The 19136-nt window shown below is 39.5% G+C and overlaps 2 protein-coding genes across 4 annotated transcripts; one reads left to right on the top strand and one right to left on the bottom strand.

Annotated features, from left to right (window-relative positions):
* The first annotated feature begins 274 nt into the window (after positions 1–274).
* LOC100869064 (uncharacterized) lies at positions 275–5025 on the top strand. 3 transcript variants are annotated; one of them, XM_003692014.4, is made up of 3 exons: positions 275–1007; positions 1728–1785; positions 1863–5025. In XM_003692014.4, exons 1-3 carry the CDS (start codon positions 865–867, stop codon positions 3156–3158), a joined length of 1497 nt encoding a protein of 498 aa, XP_003692062.2. In that variant the 5' UTR covers positions 275–864; the 3' UTR covers positions 3159–5025. The 3 variants fall into 3 exon arrangements, with proteins under 3 accessions (XP_003692062.2, XP_012339701.2, XP_031771207.2); XM_012484247.3 differs by having other exon boundaries at positions 285–868; XM_031915347.2 differs by having other exon boundaries at positions 301–709.
* On the bottom strand, positions 3833–17861 carry LOC105734936 (uncharacterized). Its single transcript, XM_086902675.1, has 5 exons — positions 17555–17861; positions 15351–15898; positions 13440–13759; positions 12014–12295; positions 3833–6996 (listed from the first exon to the last, which is right to left on the bottom strand). Exons 1-5 carry the CDS (start codon positions 17725–17727, stop codon positions 6532–6534), a joined length of 1788 nt encoding a protein of 595 aa, XP_086758801.1. The 5' UTR covers positions 17728–17861; the 3' UTR covers positions 3833–6531.
* Positions 17862–19136: the final 1275 nt, after the last annotated feature.

The raw sequence follows: 19136 nt of genomic DNA, 5'->3' as shown, positions 1-19136 counted from the left end.
GTATGTAATTAAAATTTAATTCATAATATCATTTAATTTTATTTAGTTTAATATATTTTTTAATATCTTATGAATATTTTGATGAATATTTTGTTAAAAAATCATTAAAGTTAATTTTTCATAATTATAAATGGAAATACATATGTTTATATGATAGAAATTTGTTTATTCATTATGCACGAAAGATTATCAAAAATCAATGAATTTTTTTCTGAAATAGATATTTTATATGATCAACACGGGGCGATAGTAGCGCCTCGTTGCATTCGTGTTCGATCATGTTATTTTTCAACGGAATTTACCGCTAGTACGAAAGAAATAGAGTACCGGTTGTGAGTTGTGAGTGGCACGTACCAGCGCATAGCGTTGACATTTTTCTATGAGTGTGTATCTCCATCGAATCGGTTACGTAAAAATCTTCATCCAATTATAAAGTTCGAGAAATAGTGATTCTTAAAGTGATAATAAATTTGTATGGATTGCCAAGTGTTCATTTTGATGTGATTTTGCCGCGTGCGATAAAATTCAAGGGCGCATTAATGGCATTCTATGTATATCATATACGCTAAATCTTAACAGTTACGATTACAATCACGTTATTGGACATATTTTCAACGTACAGTATTCTACGATAGGGCATGTAATGTTATAAGTGGCCAAGGAAACCAAGAGACCAAAATAGATAGAAAGGAATCGCATATATTTGTAGGTAAAAGCAAAAGCAAGGTACAAATAGATTACTCGATCTTCCGCAACCAAACAGAGGGGGCTTGTTGAATTTACGTGGGGGCGAGTACAGCTAAGAAAAAGGGCGTGGAAAGATTAAACGAGTTAATAGGCAGGACGTAAACGTACGCTAACGTTATGGGTAAGACGCCAAAGAAGGCGACCCCTGGGGGCGATGAGAGGAATTTGTACAATCGGAGACTCAAGGCAACGACCGCGCCGCCAAATCCTTCTGAAACTAGCTTGCACAAGAGACAGCGCGAATCCAAGATTCCGAACAGGTTTGTAAAACCAATCAGTCCAACGAATAGCAAATTTATGCACAGTTTCTCTGTTTAGTCTGTCGCTTGTTAGTTTCTCCTTTTCATTCCGTCGTTCGTGGTTTTGCGTAAACGATGCAGCAAATCTTTCGCTCGTCTTTTTACATATATCGTCAAACACGCTGTTACTGGATATTTTTTTTCATTATTTTTTTCTTCCTTTTAAAAATCCGCGGATAAGCGGGGCAAGTGTCACTCAATTTCGGCAGAAGATAACCATTGATATTTACAAACCTTATACAGATCGAGGTCTTTCACATTTTTTCATCTACATTTTAAATGTTTTAATTTAATTTAATTATTTAAAAATAAACACTCGTTGTTAATCTTTTCAATAATAAAATTTTTACGAAAAAGTCAAGATATGTATATGTGTATGTGTATGTGTGTGTGTGTGTGTACGTGTGTATGTAGTATGTATGTATGTATGTATGTTAAATGATGCATAAAATACAAATAATTTTAAATGAATTGATAAATAAGAAAAGATCAAATCTATAGCTTGTTGAATAAATATTGAGAAAAAAATTTTGGTTTAGCTACTTTGTGAAGTTTTTTTTAAGTCAATACCTCTCATCACCTCCAGAATTTCTTACTCTATAAAAATTATATTAAATATTAATTAAATATTTATGTAATCTTTTTCTAATGATTTTGAACATTACAATACTTTTATTTCAGATCTAAATTGAGCACTTTGCAAAAGAGAGTCCCACATAGTCCAAGAAAAAATTTTAAAGTGAGTTTGATAAAGTTCTTTAGATAGATATATAGCTTAAATATGATAAGATATAAAACATAATATATTTTTTATAGAATAAAGTTTGTATGCAGTCAAAGTTGAGCTATTCTACGAAGAAAATAATAGATCTCGAGGATACAGCATCTGGAAATTCTAAGGAAAAAATATTTACCGTACCAGAGAAAAGTGAAGAATCAATTTTAACAAATATGCAGCCAGAATCAGAAGAAGCAGATGTAAAAATGAATCCAACCGTACAAATGGAATATGTGAAAAAAGATATTTCTAAAGATACACAAGAATCTGATGAAATGCATGTTGATTATACTTCTTCCGAATCTGTTTCAATATCCAAAGTGCAAGAAGATTCGATAGATAAAGAAGTAGTGATCGAAGAAGAGCAAACAGAGAGCCAAGAGAAAGCAAGTAATTTCGATAAAGATAAAGAAATAGAACAGCACGAAGAAAGTGATTTAAATTTGCGTTTAGAAACGGAAGATAATCCCGTACATACGATATATGAGGAAAAGACGGATGATATAGATTTGAAAAATGAAAGCAGTGAAAAATGCCCTTCCGAAGCAGGAACAACAAAGAGCGACATACAACAAAAAGAAGATTTACACAGTGAATCTCAAACTGACACGGAAAGCAATTCGGTAGATATTTTAGAGATCACAACGTCTGAAATGTCTGAAACGTCTGAAACTGCGTCGCAAAATGATATTCAGAAGGAAAAGGAGAAAGAAAAGGAAAAGCGCGAAGAGAGCATCAGCAAAGATGTTTCGTTTGTTTCGTACGATTCTTCAATAATGCTGAAGGATGTACAGATCAAGTTGAACGATTGTTTGAAAGAAAACTCGAAGTTATTCGATACGAGCAACACTAGTCACAGTACGTCGAGCCAGCCACAAAAAGAAATGTCCTTCGGGAAAACTTTAAGAAGTATTACCGGCCGACGTTCTTTAAACGCAATGCGACACGTTACTTTACGCGAGCAAAGGTATTCGCCGAACGACTCGTTATTTGTTAATACATCGAGCGCATCTTTGCCGCCAGACGATGTAGCCGATTATAAGATTGTTCGTTACAGTACCGATTTGTCCGACGTGCTCTCTACCACAAATGGTAGCCCAACAGAGAGAAAACGAAAACACGAAATCGATAATTGGAGTTCCATTAAGAAACAGAAAACAGAATCCGAAAACAGTTTATTGAATAGTTCGATCGGTTTGTTGAAAGGGTTACGCAAGCCTATACAAGTATCTACCCCAGTATCCGAGATGAAGTTTCAAACCGACAAATTGGAATTGGACGAAAGTAGTAAATCGGCGAATGAAGGTAGCAAGAAATGGTGTGTTATCATGTAAATTATCATCGAATCGCATTTCAATCGATGAAAAAGAGTTTTATATATTTTTGCACACGAGGAAAGCGATTCGTGCCATGTTATACGCCTGGAGAAACAAACAAACAAACAAACAAACTTAGGTATATAAATTCGTTATATACAAAACAAAATTAAATTACTGAATTATATATTTTTTTGATAACGTAAAAGTGAATGTGTTTTTCACTTGTATCCGTGTTTGTCTGTCTCCGTTTATTTTCTTTTCTTTTTTCTTTCTCTCTTTTTTTTTTTTTTTTTTCTTTCTTTGTCATTTTAAACGACGTGCTCATAGTTTATCTTTCGAAAAGATACTCGTATTTATAATATTATTTTTTTTTCGAAGCATTACTATACTTCGTACAATATACGTACAATAGATCGTGCAATTTTACACGACAGAGGCTCATGAAAAGACATCATATTCTTAATAATCTTTTAAACTTTGACATATATATTATATGTATATTATTAAGTATGTCTTATATTTGTCATTAGCGGTCAAGTATATTTTATACAAACAAAACAAAATGTAATTATAGGAAATATATGATAATAGAATTTCTTCTCGTCATTTGGATATTATTTCATCGAATAGGAAATTTATAATATTATATAAGATAAATGATGAGATAAATAATGAGACGAATCATCATATACGATAGACAAATGATATTTTTCAAATATATATTTTTTGCGTGTATTACTTTTGGTATATCTTATTATCGATTCTCAATTTTACGAGTCGTTAGAAAAATTAATTAACACTTTCTTTACTTCGTTTCGTTTGCTTTAAGTTAAAGTTGAATATTGCAATAAATATTTTGCGACGATTCATTTTATTTTCTGACATTATAAAAACTATATATTTTCTGACTGTTTAAACGTAAATCAATTAACATGTTAGATTACATTTCTATATGGAAAATAATTACGTTTCGACAAGCGAGACGACTGAGACACCCCGAGACGAATTCGAGGATAAAGAATCTGATTTACCATACAAATCGTTTGTCGAAGCGATTTTAGAGCTTATCTTTTTATCTTAATTTTTTATCACGAGATTTTCAAGCAATTAATGAAAGATTCACCAATTTTTTTTTTCTTCTTTCACGCTTAGATAAGATAAATTGTAAGATAAATTGTTGTTACAAAGTAGGCTGGTATTTTTAATAACATTTGCGATCGTTCAGCGACGAAAAAAATCAAAATTATCTTGAAAAGATGATTTATAAATTTTTGTAAAATCTTGTAATAAATATCTTGAAAATTTGGAATGATTTGAATCGATTTTTCAAAGGGAAATGGCGCATGATTCTAAAACTCGTTGCTCGTCGCAAAAACTGCTCGATACTTGAACTGAAATTCGATCGCCAATTGTTATATAGATGAAATAATGCGAGACACGTTTGAAATCAAAGTTTATCGATTAAATTAGATTGTAAATAATCAACAATGTTGCAATTATAAGAGTTACGAATTTCTGTCGAGTCTTGTTCGACCAAAGGCGTTCTTTCATGATCAACAAAAATCATTTAAGTTAGAGTTCACCTTTCTCAATGCGTTACACGCATTTGCAGGCATACATTATATATACATGCACCACCATCCGTATTTTTAAATTATATATTCTCCACGATATTTTCGATCGAATAACAATCATCTTCCACGTAGAGATTACTCGTATTCCAAGCGCATCTGTTCAAATTAAATCAGGGCCAAACACGTAGTAGGTCTATGCACTTTTCTACATTATGTTACATTAAGCGAAAAAAAAAAAAAAAAATTGAAAAATGTATGAATAATGTATATAGAAAATGAGATTTATAATAAACCTTGGAAATCCGAGAGACTAGTCGTTACGGTGCTTTAACTTCCTCTCTGTGTACCACCAACTGCAATCGGGACAGTTAATAATGACGGCCAGAATGGCGAGGTCGTAAAATCATTCTAGCGAAAAAACTAAAAATGTCCCAACGACATTGAAAAAAAAGAAAACAAAAAGGAAAAAAATTGATCGTAACGTTTAATCTTGTCACCGGCTCGTACAATAATTTACGACCACGCTTATATACCTTTGAATGAACGGTATATATAAATTGATAAAAAAACATGTATACAATATGTGGTTAAAAGATAAGCGCATACACGTTGCTTTAACCGAATTAGTTCGTATTTATAGTTTATATCCCTCGTGAATATTTGCTCGAAATAATTTCGAATAATTATCGCGTCTCGATAATTTATCATATATAATCATCATCGATGTTGTATTTAACGTGTCTCTCTCTTGAGAATAAATATTGTGAGAGTAAATACATTTTCGGTAATGTAAATTATATATATAATTGGACGAGCGATTAAGTCGGATTAAATTCAAACAAAGATAATATGGTGATTAAGAAAGCAAACCATTAACTACGTTATCGAGGAGACATTATACACGTTCAAGCCTCGCGTAAGTATACATTTAAGCAAATCTTAGATTATCGTACGGTAAGGTTAAATCGGTATTTAAGGTATCGAGATGATTATGATTTATTCGAAGTCGAATTTAAAAGGAGGTTGAACTTGGAAAGAATCAACTTCCGTCCGAATAAGGATCGAAAGAGAGACAATTTTTCTTCGCCAGTAATATTACATCAACGGCAATAATATCGCGTCTGGAGAATTGTAAATTGTAGAGGGCGAACAGTTTCGCCGTCTCTCCGCAACCATCTCGACGCATCGATATTTCTGAAGCATCCTGCTACTCGCCCAACATAAACTATATCTCGACTCGGAGAGGCAATCACGATTTCTTTCAAGCGGAAAGCATCTGCCGCGAGAAAAGTTTTTTCGTGAAAACTTTTTAATTCGCGAAATGATTCGTTCGGCTACGCGATATAAAGTTCCGATTCTCAAACTTTACTCACTTCTTTTTCTCGCGTGGTCTCTATCTTCCTAGACACGTAATCATTAACTTCTTCTCGCTAGATTTCGAGGAAATATTTTTTTTTTTTTTTTCGTAAAATTTACAACGGTTCGTTCGTTACGATCCGCGTTTCTCAAAAATTCAAGATATTTTGCAAACGTGTATATAGATATACACGAAATTGAAAACTGTTGTTTGGAAAACTGTTGTTGCTCCGCATCAAAGAATCTCATCACGCCGCCAACGCTAAAACCCTATTTCGAGGGTAAAGAGTGCGACGCGTTTCTGTTACATAAGACGGAGTATAAATGTAATTCCAGCTCCCCTTGGGAAATTCAAGACTGCGACGAGGCACGCGTGGAAATTGGAGCAGCCAATGGCGTAGTCGTGCACTTCCTCTTCCACCTCCGCCTGATTCGAGAGGAAAAGGGAGAGTATTTATTTACGACGTAAGGACAACCGCCTTGCGAAGGCAGGCCCCTTGGCAGCCTTCCCTCAAACCGGGCCACAGAACCGTCTTGATTCTCGTTCCGATCGGGTTTGGGGACGCGTGATGCCTTAGATGAACGTCTCGCCTGAACTCGAACGCTTGCGCCACGTCGAGCACCAGAGGCGTGACACGCGCCAAACAGGCCCAGGCCAAACTGGAACAGGCACACGCGTAATTCTTCACCTCGGCGCAACCTCGTAGGCAAGGAAAGTCGTAGAGTGTCCTCTCCAGCTGGCTGACCACCTGTTCCGCGACCTCTCGGGAACCGGTTCGCGCGCCGGAAGTCGCCAATTGCCGCTTCACGCATTCCTCGAGCCCCGTGAACGTCGTTTGCGCCGTGGCCGAGGTACCGTTCAGAATTTTCACCGCTTCCAGATACCTCGACGTCTGAATCATGCCCGCCAACCGCCATGACAGCTGCGAAAAGAGGAGACGCGCGTGAGGGAAGATTTTTTTTTTCTCTTTTCATTCTTCCTTTCTCCTTCCCTTCGATCGTGTTCACGATCGAATAGATCGAGTAACAATGCGATTATCCGCCCTTTCTATTTAAAGCGTTGGCGGAGATATGCATGGCTTCGTTCTTGTCGCCTTTTGCGCGCTCGCGTGCAAATTGTTGCAAACCACAAACTTACGTCATCGTGGGCCACCGGAAATACACGTCGTGAGAAAGAAATCCTGTTTCCATTTTGTTTCACGAGTTCGGGATTTTCTTTTATACGCTCTTTTCTTTTCTCTCTTGTTCGAAGAAGAATAATATCCGGCCCAAAGCGTGGCGGTAATTTACGACAGGATTCTCATTGATAATCTGACGATCTATTCACCTTGGAAAATGGATTTCGACGCGTCCTGTTTACGACATTGTCCCGCCTCCGATTTTTCATCTCGAACCGTTTTCCACAGAATCTCGGCTCGCGCCTGTAAAACTCCAAACTCGACGAGATCAATTTTTCACGCGGTTCCTTCAAACGGAGAGAGAGAGAGAGAGAGAGAGAGAGAGAGAGAGAGAGAGAGAGAAATACCACGTTCTTTTCTTTTTTCTTTTTTTTCTTTCAATAACGCGAGATCGTACGCTCGGGAAATTGTGATCGAGTTTATCGCTGAATTATCGCGACAAACCGCAGATTATTATACTACGAATTATTTCATACTGCGAGGTCGAATGCGATTTTCGAATGCTCGATGGTATGCGCGTAAAATTTTATATCACAGTGGATAAATAAATCGCGTTGAATTAGAAGGCAAACGAGCGTAAATGTACGATTGTTTCGAATTTTTCCGTACACGCGAGATATTTTTCTTCTTCTTTTTTTTTTCCTTTTTTTTTTTTCCTATAATATTTTTAATACAATGTTAAGAATTTTAATGCTAAACGCGAAATTTCACTCGTAATTTCCTTCTCCCCGTAATCAATCTACGCCCTTTTCTTGTTTCACAATTATAAAGGGGGATTTTATTAATTCTGTTTCCCATAATTTTCCCCTTATCTGGAATTTCCTTCCTTAAATTAGACCTTTCGATATAATAAATTTCTTCCTCCCTTCTTCTACGAATATACAAGCTACGAAAAGGACGGAAATAATACGAAACTCGAACGAAATTCCATCGCGAAGCGTGGAAATTACCGTGGAACCGGCTCGTGAACCAAAAAAAAAAAAAAAAATTATACGACTTCGATAAGGATTAAAAGGGATTGTCTTCCACCGCCTCTCTGGCCAAATAATTACGCACGGACGGAGTAAAATGGAAATAACCAGCCCAGCACGTGGCTTATCCACCTACGAATTGATCCCGTTACGAGACGAAAAATTCACCCACGCACCGGTCATGCGTTTCACCCTTCCCCTTCCCTTCCACCCTTTTTTTCTTTTTTCTTTCGCCTTTCGCCTCGCCTGGCGCGATGCAACCATCGTCGGTGATTTTCCAACCGCGACGCGAGAAAGAAAAGAAAGAAAAAAAGTGACGGTCGAAAAATTCACGCGAGAAGCGGTGTCGAGAGACGGGAGGAGAGACGGAGATTAAATCGAAGAGAAAAAGAAGGGAGGAGAGAAGAGAGAGAGAGAGAGAGAGAGGGTTTCGTCGCAGGTATTTATTTTAGTTCATCGATTTCCCAGGCTGGCTACCGTATACGGGATGGCTACCTGTATGTATGCAAAGTAATAGCCCCAGGCTGACGGACTAGCGCCTCTGCCACTTGCCGGGTACACTTGATCGCAAAAGTGCACCCTAGTCGCCCTCCTTCCCCCCCTCCCAACGCGCGACGGCTTTGACGTTAATGGTCGATCGATCGGCCGAGAGACAGGTGCGTGGTAACGGTGTCGGCAAAAATAATCTTCCATCTATCTATCGTTATGCGCACCCTGTTCGAAATAATCCTTCCAATTCGTCTCCGCCTTTCTCCTTCTCTCGATTCTTTTTTCTTTTTTTCTTCTAGAATACGCTCCATACCCGCTTCGTTCAATTTCTTTAAGCTTATTCTCTTAGCTTCAAAGCTCGTTTCACAGCTGGCCAACTTGAAGGAGAGTCAAAGTTAAAAATTTCGTACGAAGTTACTTTTAAGCAATTAATAGCACTTAAATTAAAATGCTCGAATAACGTATAATCTCGACCGTTTCGCGATTATTTCCGATTATTATCGCGGTTTGAATTTGATTCGTACACCTCAACTATTAAATTTCGTCCGAAACCAATTCTCTTTTACTTTAAAATGGATTCGCATTCATAGATACGTTTTTTTTTTTTTTTTTTCGTAATTTCATTCCCTCGACGCTAGTGAAACCGATGATGATACGTGCGGTGGCGCATCGATCGATCGATCGATCGAGAGAGTCTCCTTTCGTTCCATCGGGGCGTTAAGATCAACGTTGTTCCGCTCCCGCTCGGATGGCAAAATTACTCGAAATTACTCCCGTTTCCACGGTCGAAAGCTAAACATCCGATGATTTAAATCGTTACCGCAAAACACGAGCCAACTTGTTGAAAACCCGGCTGTTACGAGCTGTTTCACCAACGTAAAAGCTACGCGAGCGCTGGATAAGGATTAATTCGACTTTCAACCGCTCTAGCGCGCTATCTCTCTCTCTCTCTCCCTCTCTCGTTCCTTTTGTTTCATACTTTGTCGCACATTCTACCTCGACCACTCTCCCCGCCCCGCCCCCCTCTCGCCCACGAACGAATTCGAACCGAGACCAATCGCGTCTCTGAAACTTCCAACTTCCAACACCGCTCTCTCGTCTTCCAACGCCTGTCCATTCTGTATGCGATAAAGTTTTTCCATACCCCGCCCCCCAATTTGACAGCCGATAACGAATAAAATTAAGCGGTTTCTCGGCGGAGAAACTAACTTTTGCGAAGCGTCGTCGAGCGAAAGCAAGAGGCGAGGTTTCGACGATCCCCCTCGCCAACCCGATAACCGCGAGGCTGCGGTTTTCGACACCTTTAACGACACCCGGCCTTCACTCCGCGCGACAGGCGATCCAACATACACACACGCACATGCGCATGCGCAAGCACGCCTCGAACCTAAACTTCTGATTACTCGCGTCATAAATCCACCGATTTCGATGGAATACGGCACCGTTGTTTCGATGGATAATCGGCAAGCAGTTTTGGGCTCGAAACTGGTCGTTGTTAACCTCCGTCGCGATTTCATCAACGGTGAAGGAAGAAGGATCGCGCGATTTCGAGAAGGAAACTCGTGACAATTTTCGTCTAACGCTAATGAGATCTTTGTTATCTATACCCTTTTATTCCCCCAAAAAAGCCATAGAAATATTTAGATGTGCGATATGGAAAATATTTTTGGAAACTAAAATGACGACGTAATGACGTTTGACAGGATATAATAATTACGAAGAAATTCTCATTTTCGTGCTAATGAGAACGATGTTTATCTTTCATATATGAAACTTTAGAAATATTTAGATGTGATCGATATCGAAAATATTTTTGAAAACTAAAATAACAGCGATGACAGGATATTATTGCAATAATTACGAAGAAAGAAATCTTTTTGTATTTTCACGGAATTTAAATTATAATAATAATCTCCATTACAAGCTACTGCTAGATACAAAGTGTAACCTCTTCCCTATTTCAATTTCAACGAAATAACTTAATTTGGTCATTTTGCAAAATGTGAAAGAGCTTTTGCACTTTTCCATACGGATTTTCTTCTATTTAAATAAAATACAGAAGGACAGATTTAAAATTCGATTTTGTTCATCGGCTGTTATTCCATCATTCGTTTGGATCTCCTTCGTTTTCCCTTCTTTCCATCTTTTTTCTTCCTCCCCCCTCTCGTTATATCCACTCGTCGTTCCACGAAACTATTCGACGAGTCGATAAAAGAGAAACGGAAATTGGAAATTCAAGAAGAAGACAAACACCTCGATCGTCCGCAATTATTATTATTGCTATTGGTCGAGTTAAAATAAAATTGGAAAAATGAAAGATTCTAACATTGTATTATTGAAAAAAAAGAAAATTGGATCGATACATTTAAAGATTCAGAGTCATGTCTTGTGATGGACGATGATTACGAATTTTAAAAACGGTAAAAATAATCTCGAGGAAATCGATCGAGGAATATTACGAAGAGGGTAGCTAAAAACTTTGCCCCATAAACTTGTGTTGCAGGGTTTATACCGCGCGAATATACCGAAGAAATGATTTCCAAGATTTAATATCGAATGTCTCGTGGATAACTTTCGTATTCGTATCGCGTTATTAATCAAGTTTTCTTTATTATAAAAGTAATAAAGAGACTATAATAGATAATTCTCGATATTTCGTTTCTATCTTAACGATCTTTTCCTGCCCGTGTAATAACTAAATCATCCTCTTAACTAGTTAACCGTGTTTCCTTTCTTTCCATTCGCCACTCTATTACGGTATAATTCCTTCCACTCTAGGGGCGACCACCGATTCTTCTCCCGCTTAAAGGTAAAAAGCCTTTATGGAGATTAATATTTTTCCATAAATTGCAACACCTTTTCCAATTATCGAAAATTTCAACAATAATACCAATATTTCCCCACTTCCTGGAATTAAAATACATCCTCCTCCTCCTCCTCCTCCTCCTCCCCTTTCCCCGGGCTTCGTTAAAACTTACAGATTGAAATTTTAACAAAATAAAAGATTAATGCTTGCTTCCTATAATATTACTTTTCATATTATTCTCTCAAAATTTAGAAAAAAAAACTGGCCTTAAAAGAGTTGGGCGGTTTAAAAAAAAGTAATTAATTAAAATATTAATATTATAGAAACATAGCCTCGTAGCCTCAACCCTACAATTAACCTAATGCGCTTAATGCTCTTTGATAAAGCATCATCCTCTAAGTAACTTTCCAATTTTAAAATTCTCTCTTGATTTAAATAGAACGAGCAGACGCAACCTACCTACCTACCTGGCTCGCGCAAACTTGCCATTACTTACCACCACCACCGAGTACAGTATCTTTGCTTTCAAATCGGGGGCGTCGTTGAGGGGGCGGAGGGCGTCCAGGGCGTCCAACGTGTGCAAATGCGCGTGGTCGTAGAGGGCCGAGTACATTTCGGCCAGCCGTTCTGCGCTCACGTCGCCGCCAACCGAAAAATTGCCCCCACTCCCGTCCAGAAACACGAGCGCCGGTTCCGGCGTAAGGCTGCAACTCTCGTCCGTGTGATAACCGGCGCTGCTGCTCGATTCCTCCTCGTAGTCGTCGCCCCCCTCGAATCGCTGAAAAATTGCAACGATACGTCTCTTACGTTTCGGTGAATGGGCTTCGACTCGACTTTTACCGAGACGATAGTTTCACTTTTGATATCGTGATGACGTGAAAACGAAAGGATGGAACATTCTGAGGGATAAATTGTATTAATTTATTTACGAGCTTTCCTTCTTTCTCTAGGCTACTATATAACTGTTATGTATATTGCACGTTTCGAGTGGTGAATTCTCGTGGTTATCGAAACGTTCGTTCAATGCTACGTTATGCTCAACGGAGAAACGATTCATCGATTTTATACGCGTAATAATCACGTTGCAAGAATTATTGGACGAGTTTGCGTTTTCGTGCAGTATCGTTGCGACTCAAGATCGCTGAAGGGTCCTTAAGGGACAGCCATACGACTTTTCTGGATCTCAGCTTTGCCCATCAACTATTTCGGCCATTTTCTCGCGACACTTCTCTAGGTAAGGTTAGGTTAACGACTCACGACTACTTCGCATCATCCGCTTATCTAAATTAACACCCAGTTTCGCCAAATAAATATTACATTCGTCGAAATGGATCGAATTGGATCGGATTTTATGATAAACGTATATCTATATGATAATATATACGGAGATTTTGAATGCACGATTTATGTATGCATTCTTCGCGGAGCGTTCCATTCGTGAATAGCGATTTAACGTTGGTGCCAAATATGAGAGGAGGATCTTTTCGTACCGGACGCCCATTTTTTTTTTTTTTTTTTTTTTTTTGGTAAAACGTATTTGACAAAAACGTACACAGAAACGATCGTGGAAAAATATGAAACGATTGAACATTTCGCGCAAGCATTGAACGCGTACCGTCCAAAAGAAAAGCCGAATACTTGAAAATTTTTGTAATAATATGTAATGTACGAGGCAGAACGTAGACTTTTCGAGTGCGTCTCATTGGCAATATTAAAGCTTCGCGACAATCTACGTAGAATGTCTAATATTTCGTCACAACGGAGGAAAAAATCTGTGTACCGTCCACTTTTAGATTAATTCTAGATAAAAGTTTCTATAAAAAATAATCTTTTGCACTCATCCACGATAGATACTCTGACTTTTGACCCGAGTAATAAAATGACAAACGATCGAATCGACAAATAGGATCAAAGTTGTGTACCTGTGGGCTGTTCTCGCTCATCAATTCGAGGGCAAGTTCGCAACCCTTGGAGAACTGCAACAGTGTGGCGGCCAGCGGTGGATTCTTCGCGTTCCCACCGCTCTGAGTGGATTTCCTCAAAGCTGTCCATTGTCTGAGAGCTTCCTTGTCCTGCTCGACCCTCCGTTTCAGCTCGGATAACAGACTTTCCAGGCTTGTCGGGTCACCGGCTTTCTCCAACGTGTTCAACAAACTCTGATTATCGATCAATCTTTGCTGAATCTCGCTGTACTTGAGCGAAAGTTGGCGCTGGTGGGATGCCGCTTGTACGCCTTGATCCGCTGAAAAACCCGATCATACTTTCCTTTACACTTTCCGTGTAAATAATTTATTCACAGTGATCCATCCTCCGGCGTGATTTAACGCGGATTAATCCGCGAATCTCGTCGAGGAACGAAATTTGATTTTACATTTAACGCGATTCAACGAGTAAATATAATTCATCGTTCTCGATAATTTTCAATCGCGGTGATTATTCGCGGTAATTAACTCGACGAGCATCGTCGAGATCGTATTTGTCATTTCCTATTATATATATCGAAAAATCAACGATCAAATGAAACAATTAAAACGTATTCGCGATGATTCGAAATAATTTAAAAAAGAAAAATACGTTAATTATCTTCGAACCGCGTCTGAAAAATTTAATCGTTTCTTAAATATATATACTCTTTTCTTTTCTCGTTCTCGAGTAATAAAAAACAAAATACTCTTTACATTTTCTTTTTTAACTCTAAAGCTCGAAAACTGACCGTTTCGTGTCATTATCCGCGAAAGCGAACGATGAATAAGTTTCAAAAAAAAAAAAAAAAAAAAGAGAGAAAGAGATTATCACGTTTTATCACGTTTCATCACGCGACAACTATATCATCCGACGAGTAAACTTGGCCATATTCACGTCCACCGCATCGGTGAGGTATTTGCATTTGGAAATGTAACGCGTCCAGTGCAGGCCGCGTTAAAACGCCAACGCATCGCCTGACACTGAATTCGTCGACATCGTTGTTCCAACGAACGAACGAGAGACTCTCGATTTCTTCGAATCCTGCAGATTCTTCCGTTCTTTTTTTTTTTTTTTTTCTCCTTTTATTATCGAAATTGCGAGTGTTTCTTTCGAATTTTTACGACCAGTGAAAGCGGTCGTGTCGCGTACACGTTAGATCGCGTTAATCGGATTTGGCACGTATCGCGCCTCGATCGATGGCGCGCACACACTTTCCGACTTTCTCTCGCCCGTTGATCCGTGTTTATTCATCGCGCAGGTAGGGGGAATTTATTCGTTCCCACGCGGAGTTCTCGCTATCGCGGATATCTCGTCGTTATCTGTAACGAAGTTGTTCTCTCTCTCTCTCTCTCTTTTCTTTTCTTTTTCTCTGTTCAGTGTAAAAACTATATACCGCAACCATCTTCGAGCTCTCTAATGAAAGTAACGAGTTGTGAGAATGGCTCTCAAGAATTTTCTTCTAGTATAGATAGATTGGGAACCACTGTTTAATTTGTAAAATTTAGAAAGGAAATTAATATTATCGAGAATATTGAAATAAATAAATTATCTTAAACAACAAGCGATCTTCAAGAAATTTTCTAATCCAGATAGATTGGGATTGTTTCAAAAATTTAAAAAAAACCAATCTGTCGAGACCTGTTGAAATAAATAAAATCAAGCCAAAGATCATCTATATTGACACCAGTGGTTCTTAAGAATTTTTTTAATCCAGATAAAATTAAGAGCCATCGTTGTAAAAAAAGAAACCTTATCAAAATTATTACTTTGAGAATATTGAAATAAGTAAAAATCACGGAAACACAAATCTCTAAGAAAATTCCTCGATGGAGATCCGCAGATTGGGAACCAGATTGTTCTAAAATTACCTCTGTGAGTTCTCGGGTGCTTTCCAAAGCTCTCGATCTTGTGCACGGCCAGCTTGTACGCCTCGATCCTGTTCTCGAGCTGCTCCTTGAGGGCAAAGGGCAGGGGCACGAGATTCGAGCCGCCGCCATTTTCCAAATTGGTCGAGTGACACGATGACGCGACCAATCCGTGCTTGCCCAGACCCTCCACCGCCCTTTCCAAGGCCCTTTTCCTCGCGGCCAGCATGCTCCCCGCGTTCGGCGCCAAACCGTTCAACGAGACCAACAACTTGGACCAGACCCTCGACCGGAAGTGATCTTGGCTCAACGAGATCAAATGAACGATCCTCCAAAGGACTTGCTCCACCCGCAACATCTTCGCGTCGTTCACGCTCAACTCGAGCAGCCTCGAGTAGAGGGCCTCCAACAGGGACAAGCTGTGGGGAAGGGTCTCGATCAACAGGTCGACCGGAATGTCCGGCAGGGTAGCCTTCAGGGTGTAGTGCGGCAACTTGGCGAGAAAAGCAGCCGCCTCTCGGTACTGCCTTCCCTCGTACAATCTCAAGAACCTGCGTGCATTCAACCTTTTTGTTACCTTTAAACTTTCCCCTCTCTTTGTTAAAATTCGCGTGACAACGACGTAATTCGATTCGTGTGCTGGGTTTCAATTTTTAAATCGGCGAGAATCTCGATGAAGTATCACCGATTCGCAACGATTAACGAAACCAATCCAATATGTTTGCGTAAAGATTTAATTAATTAACAATGGGTATGAATGAACTCGTAAATTTCTTTCTTACCTACAACATTATACGGTTCGTAAGTAAGTCGTGTTCGAAGTGAACGAGATAAATCGTTCCCATGGTTTCATCAAAATTTCGGCGACAGACTCTCGAATACCATCTTCCCGTTATCGAGGGACGTGTGTGTGTATATCCACGCGGTATATTCTATCACCGCAGGGACGCAATAAAGCCGTTTCCCGTTTCTCTAACCCCCCCCTCCCCGATCGATATGACCATAATCGTAGCGGGCTCTGGAACGCGCGATAATCCATTTCGGAGACCGCGAAACGAATTCCCCGATATCTATGTATCATTCGATCCCCTCGAAGAAGTTACCAATTCCAATGTTGCAACATTGCAACAACATGATTTACATCCTAACCAATTTCCACAATTTCCGTCCCCGGAATTTCCAAACCCTTCAATTTATCGATTCTCCGATATATTCGCGCAATAATTAAACGGCTGAAAAATATAACGAAACTCAAAAAATGACGTGATAGCTCGTGTAGAATACACGATGCAAAGGATGTTTAAAAACTTTCTTGCATTTTTTTCATGAAAAAAATATTCGTCGACGCGTCATAGGATTCTTCCCTCCGTAAGATACAAAAATCGCGTACATTCGCGTCACCCGTTATAGGATACAAAAATCTTCGTGATGCGTACGTTCGCGTCACCCGATATAGAATACAAAAATTTTCCTGATGCGTACGTTCGCGTCACCCGATATAGAATACAAAAATTTTCCTGATGCGTACGTTCGTATCACCCGGTATAAGATACAAAAATTTTCCTGATGCGTACGTTCGTATCACCCGGTATAAGATACAAAAATCCTCGTGACGCGTACGTTCGCGTCACCCGTTATAGGATACAAAAATCTTCGTGATGCGTACATTCGCGTCACCCGGTATAGGATACAAAAATCCTCGTGACGCGTACGTTCGCGTCACCCTGTATAGGATACAAAAATCTTCGTGATGCGTACATTCGCGTCACCCGGTATAGGATACAAAAATCCTCGTGACGCGTACGTTCGCGTCACCCGATATAGAATACAAAAATTTTCCTGATGCGTACGTTCGCGTCACCCTGTATAGGATGCAAAAATCTTTGTGACGCGTGCATTCGCGTCACCCTGTATAAGATATAAAAATCCTTGTGGCATGTTCGTTCGCGTCACCCGCTATAGGATACAAAAATCTTTATGACGCGTACGTTCGCGTCACCCGCTACAGGATAAGAAATCCTTACGACGCGTACGTTCGCGTCATCCGTCACAGGATAGGAAATCCTTACGACGCGTACGATCGCGTCATCCGTCACAGGATAGGAAATTCTTGTCGCATCATCCATACCGAAGGCGTCAATTTTTGGGAACGCGTTACTTTTGTTTTCCATCGTTAAGTAGGAAAAGTTAATAACGACCTTACGTACCTTCTTAAAGCCATTCGGGGATTAGAACCGTCGTCCTCGGGCAAGCCGATTTGGCCCACTTGGAATTGAGAGCCTGGACCCCACACGAGCCTTTGGATAGGGTTCCTGGGTCGTTCCGGCCTTATTCTCTCGCAGGAATTCAATCCATTCGGTGGCATGGTTCGCCTGCTCATGATTCCCTGCCTCTTCTTCTACTTCTTTGTCCTCACCCTTGCACCCTCCACTCTCCACTCCTTATCCGACCCCAACCAAGCAAGTAGAAACAATCCGCTCTTTTCCAATCCTCTTTTTTTTCTTTTCAATCTACATCTCGCTCCGCGCTTCGCATACTTTAACGTTTCAATCCTCGATTCGAGCCAATTCTCGATTTTCCCTCCTCCCCCTCCCCCCTCCTTTAAATCCTTCAGCTTTTATGGAAAACCGTTTTCGCTCCGTAGATTTCTCGTACGAGAGGCTCGAGAGGCCTCTCTCATCGAGAGACGAAGAAAGAAGGACGAGTCATTTTGAGCGCCGGACCACCAACTTCTACAACACGGTTTTCTCTAACGGCGATCGTACGATCATCCCATACGAAACTCGAGCTGGCCTATAGCCTCGGGGTTGACCGACCCACTTCTCCCCCTCGCCGGATCCGAGCAATCGAATAATTTCGATTCAGCCTTTTCTCTCTACCTCTCTCTTTCTTTCCAATCCCTTTTCGACGATTTTCAAAGACAGACAGACGTCCTATCTTTTACAATTCAGAGTTTCTTTGACAGACTTTTCCTCCACTCGACAATTTTCTACAATATCATTGCGGGATTATTATTACCTAATCCGAGGATTAGGTTGGTAAATGTTCTTTCTTGTTCTACGTCGGGTAAGAAGAACCGATTCGAGATATATTTTTTTCTTTCTTTTTAGATTTCCTTCTCGTGACACGACTCGCATCAAGCGTTCACTTTTCGAATTTCGTTAAATAGCCATTAATAAGAACTCGAATCAGGATTCACTCTTTCTCGAGTAACTTTTATTTTTGAAAGGAGTGTCGTTTCAATCGAACCAATTCACAGAGAGAATAAAGGCACGTAGGACGAAAACGTTTCAAGGGTTGGTATCGCGGACAACGATCTAAATTAGAATCTATTCTCGCAATTGTTAAAAGCGGATCGATATAAATCGGTGCTCGTTAATCGCGAAAGAGACGCGTGAAAAGATTTGGATGGCTGGCCGTAGCGTGGCGTTAAATTTCAATTTATCAGGATTTTATCGACAAATACGATTAATTATCGCAGGATCTCGTATTCCTGCAACGAGAATCGTATCTTCTGCAACGATCGATCGATCAACATTTCCCGAAAGAGAATAATCGAAACACTCGCGCGTTAAAACGATAGTGACGAGTCGCATGTATCCTCTTTTTTAATCCGCGTGCACAAACGCGGTTATCACAGTTCTTCCGATTCAAAACGAAAGTAAAATGGAATTTGCGATTATTATCGATAATGAAAAAAATTCGCGAATGAATTAATCAGCTGGACGATCAAGAATGAAATATATGGTAAATATATAATTAAAAAAAAAAAAAACTTGCGAAAATTCC

Source organism: Apis florea, unplaced genomic scaffold (genome assembly GCF_048593485.1).
Source record: "Apis florea isolate Af1SG1 unplaced genomic scaffold, ASM4859348v1 contig_2272_pilon, whole genome shotgun sequence".
Taxonomy (NCBI): Eukaryota; Metazoa; Arthropoda; class Insecta; order Hymenoptera; family Apidae; genus Apis; species Apis florea.
This window is presented reverse-complemented; position numbering and strand designations above follow the sequence as displayed.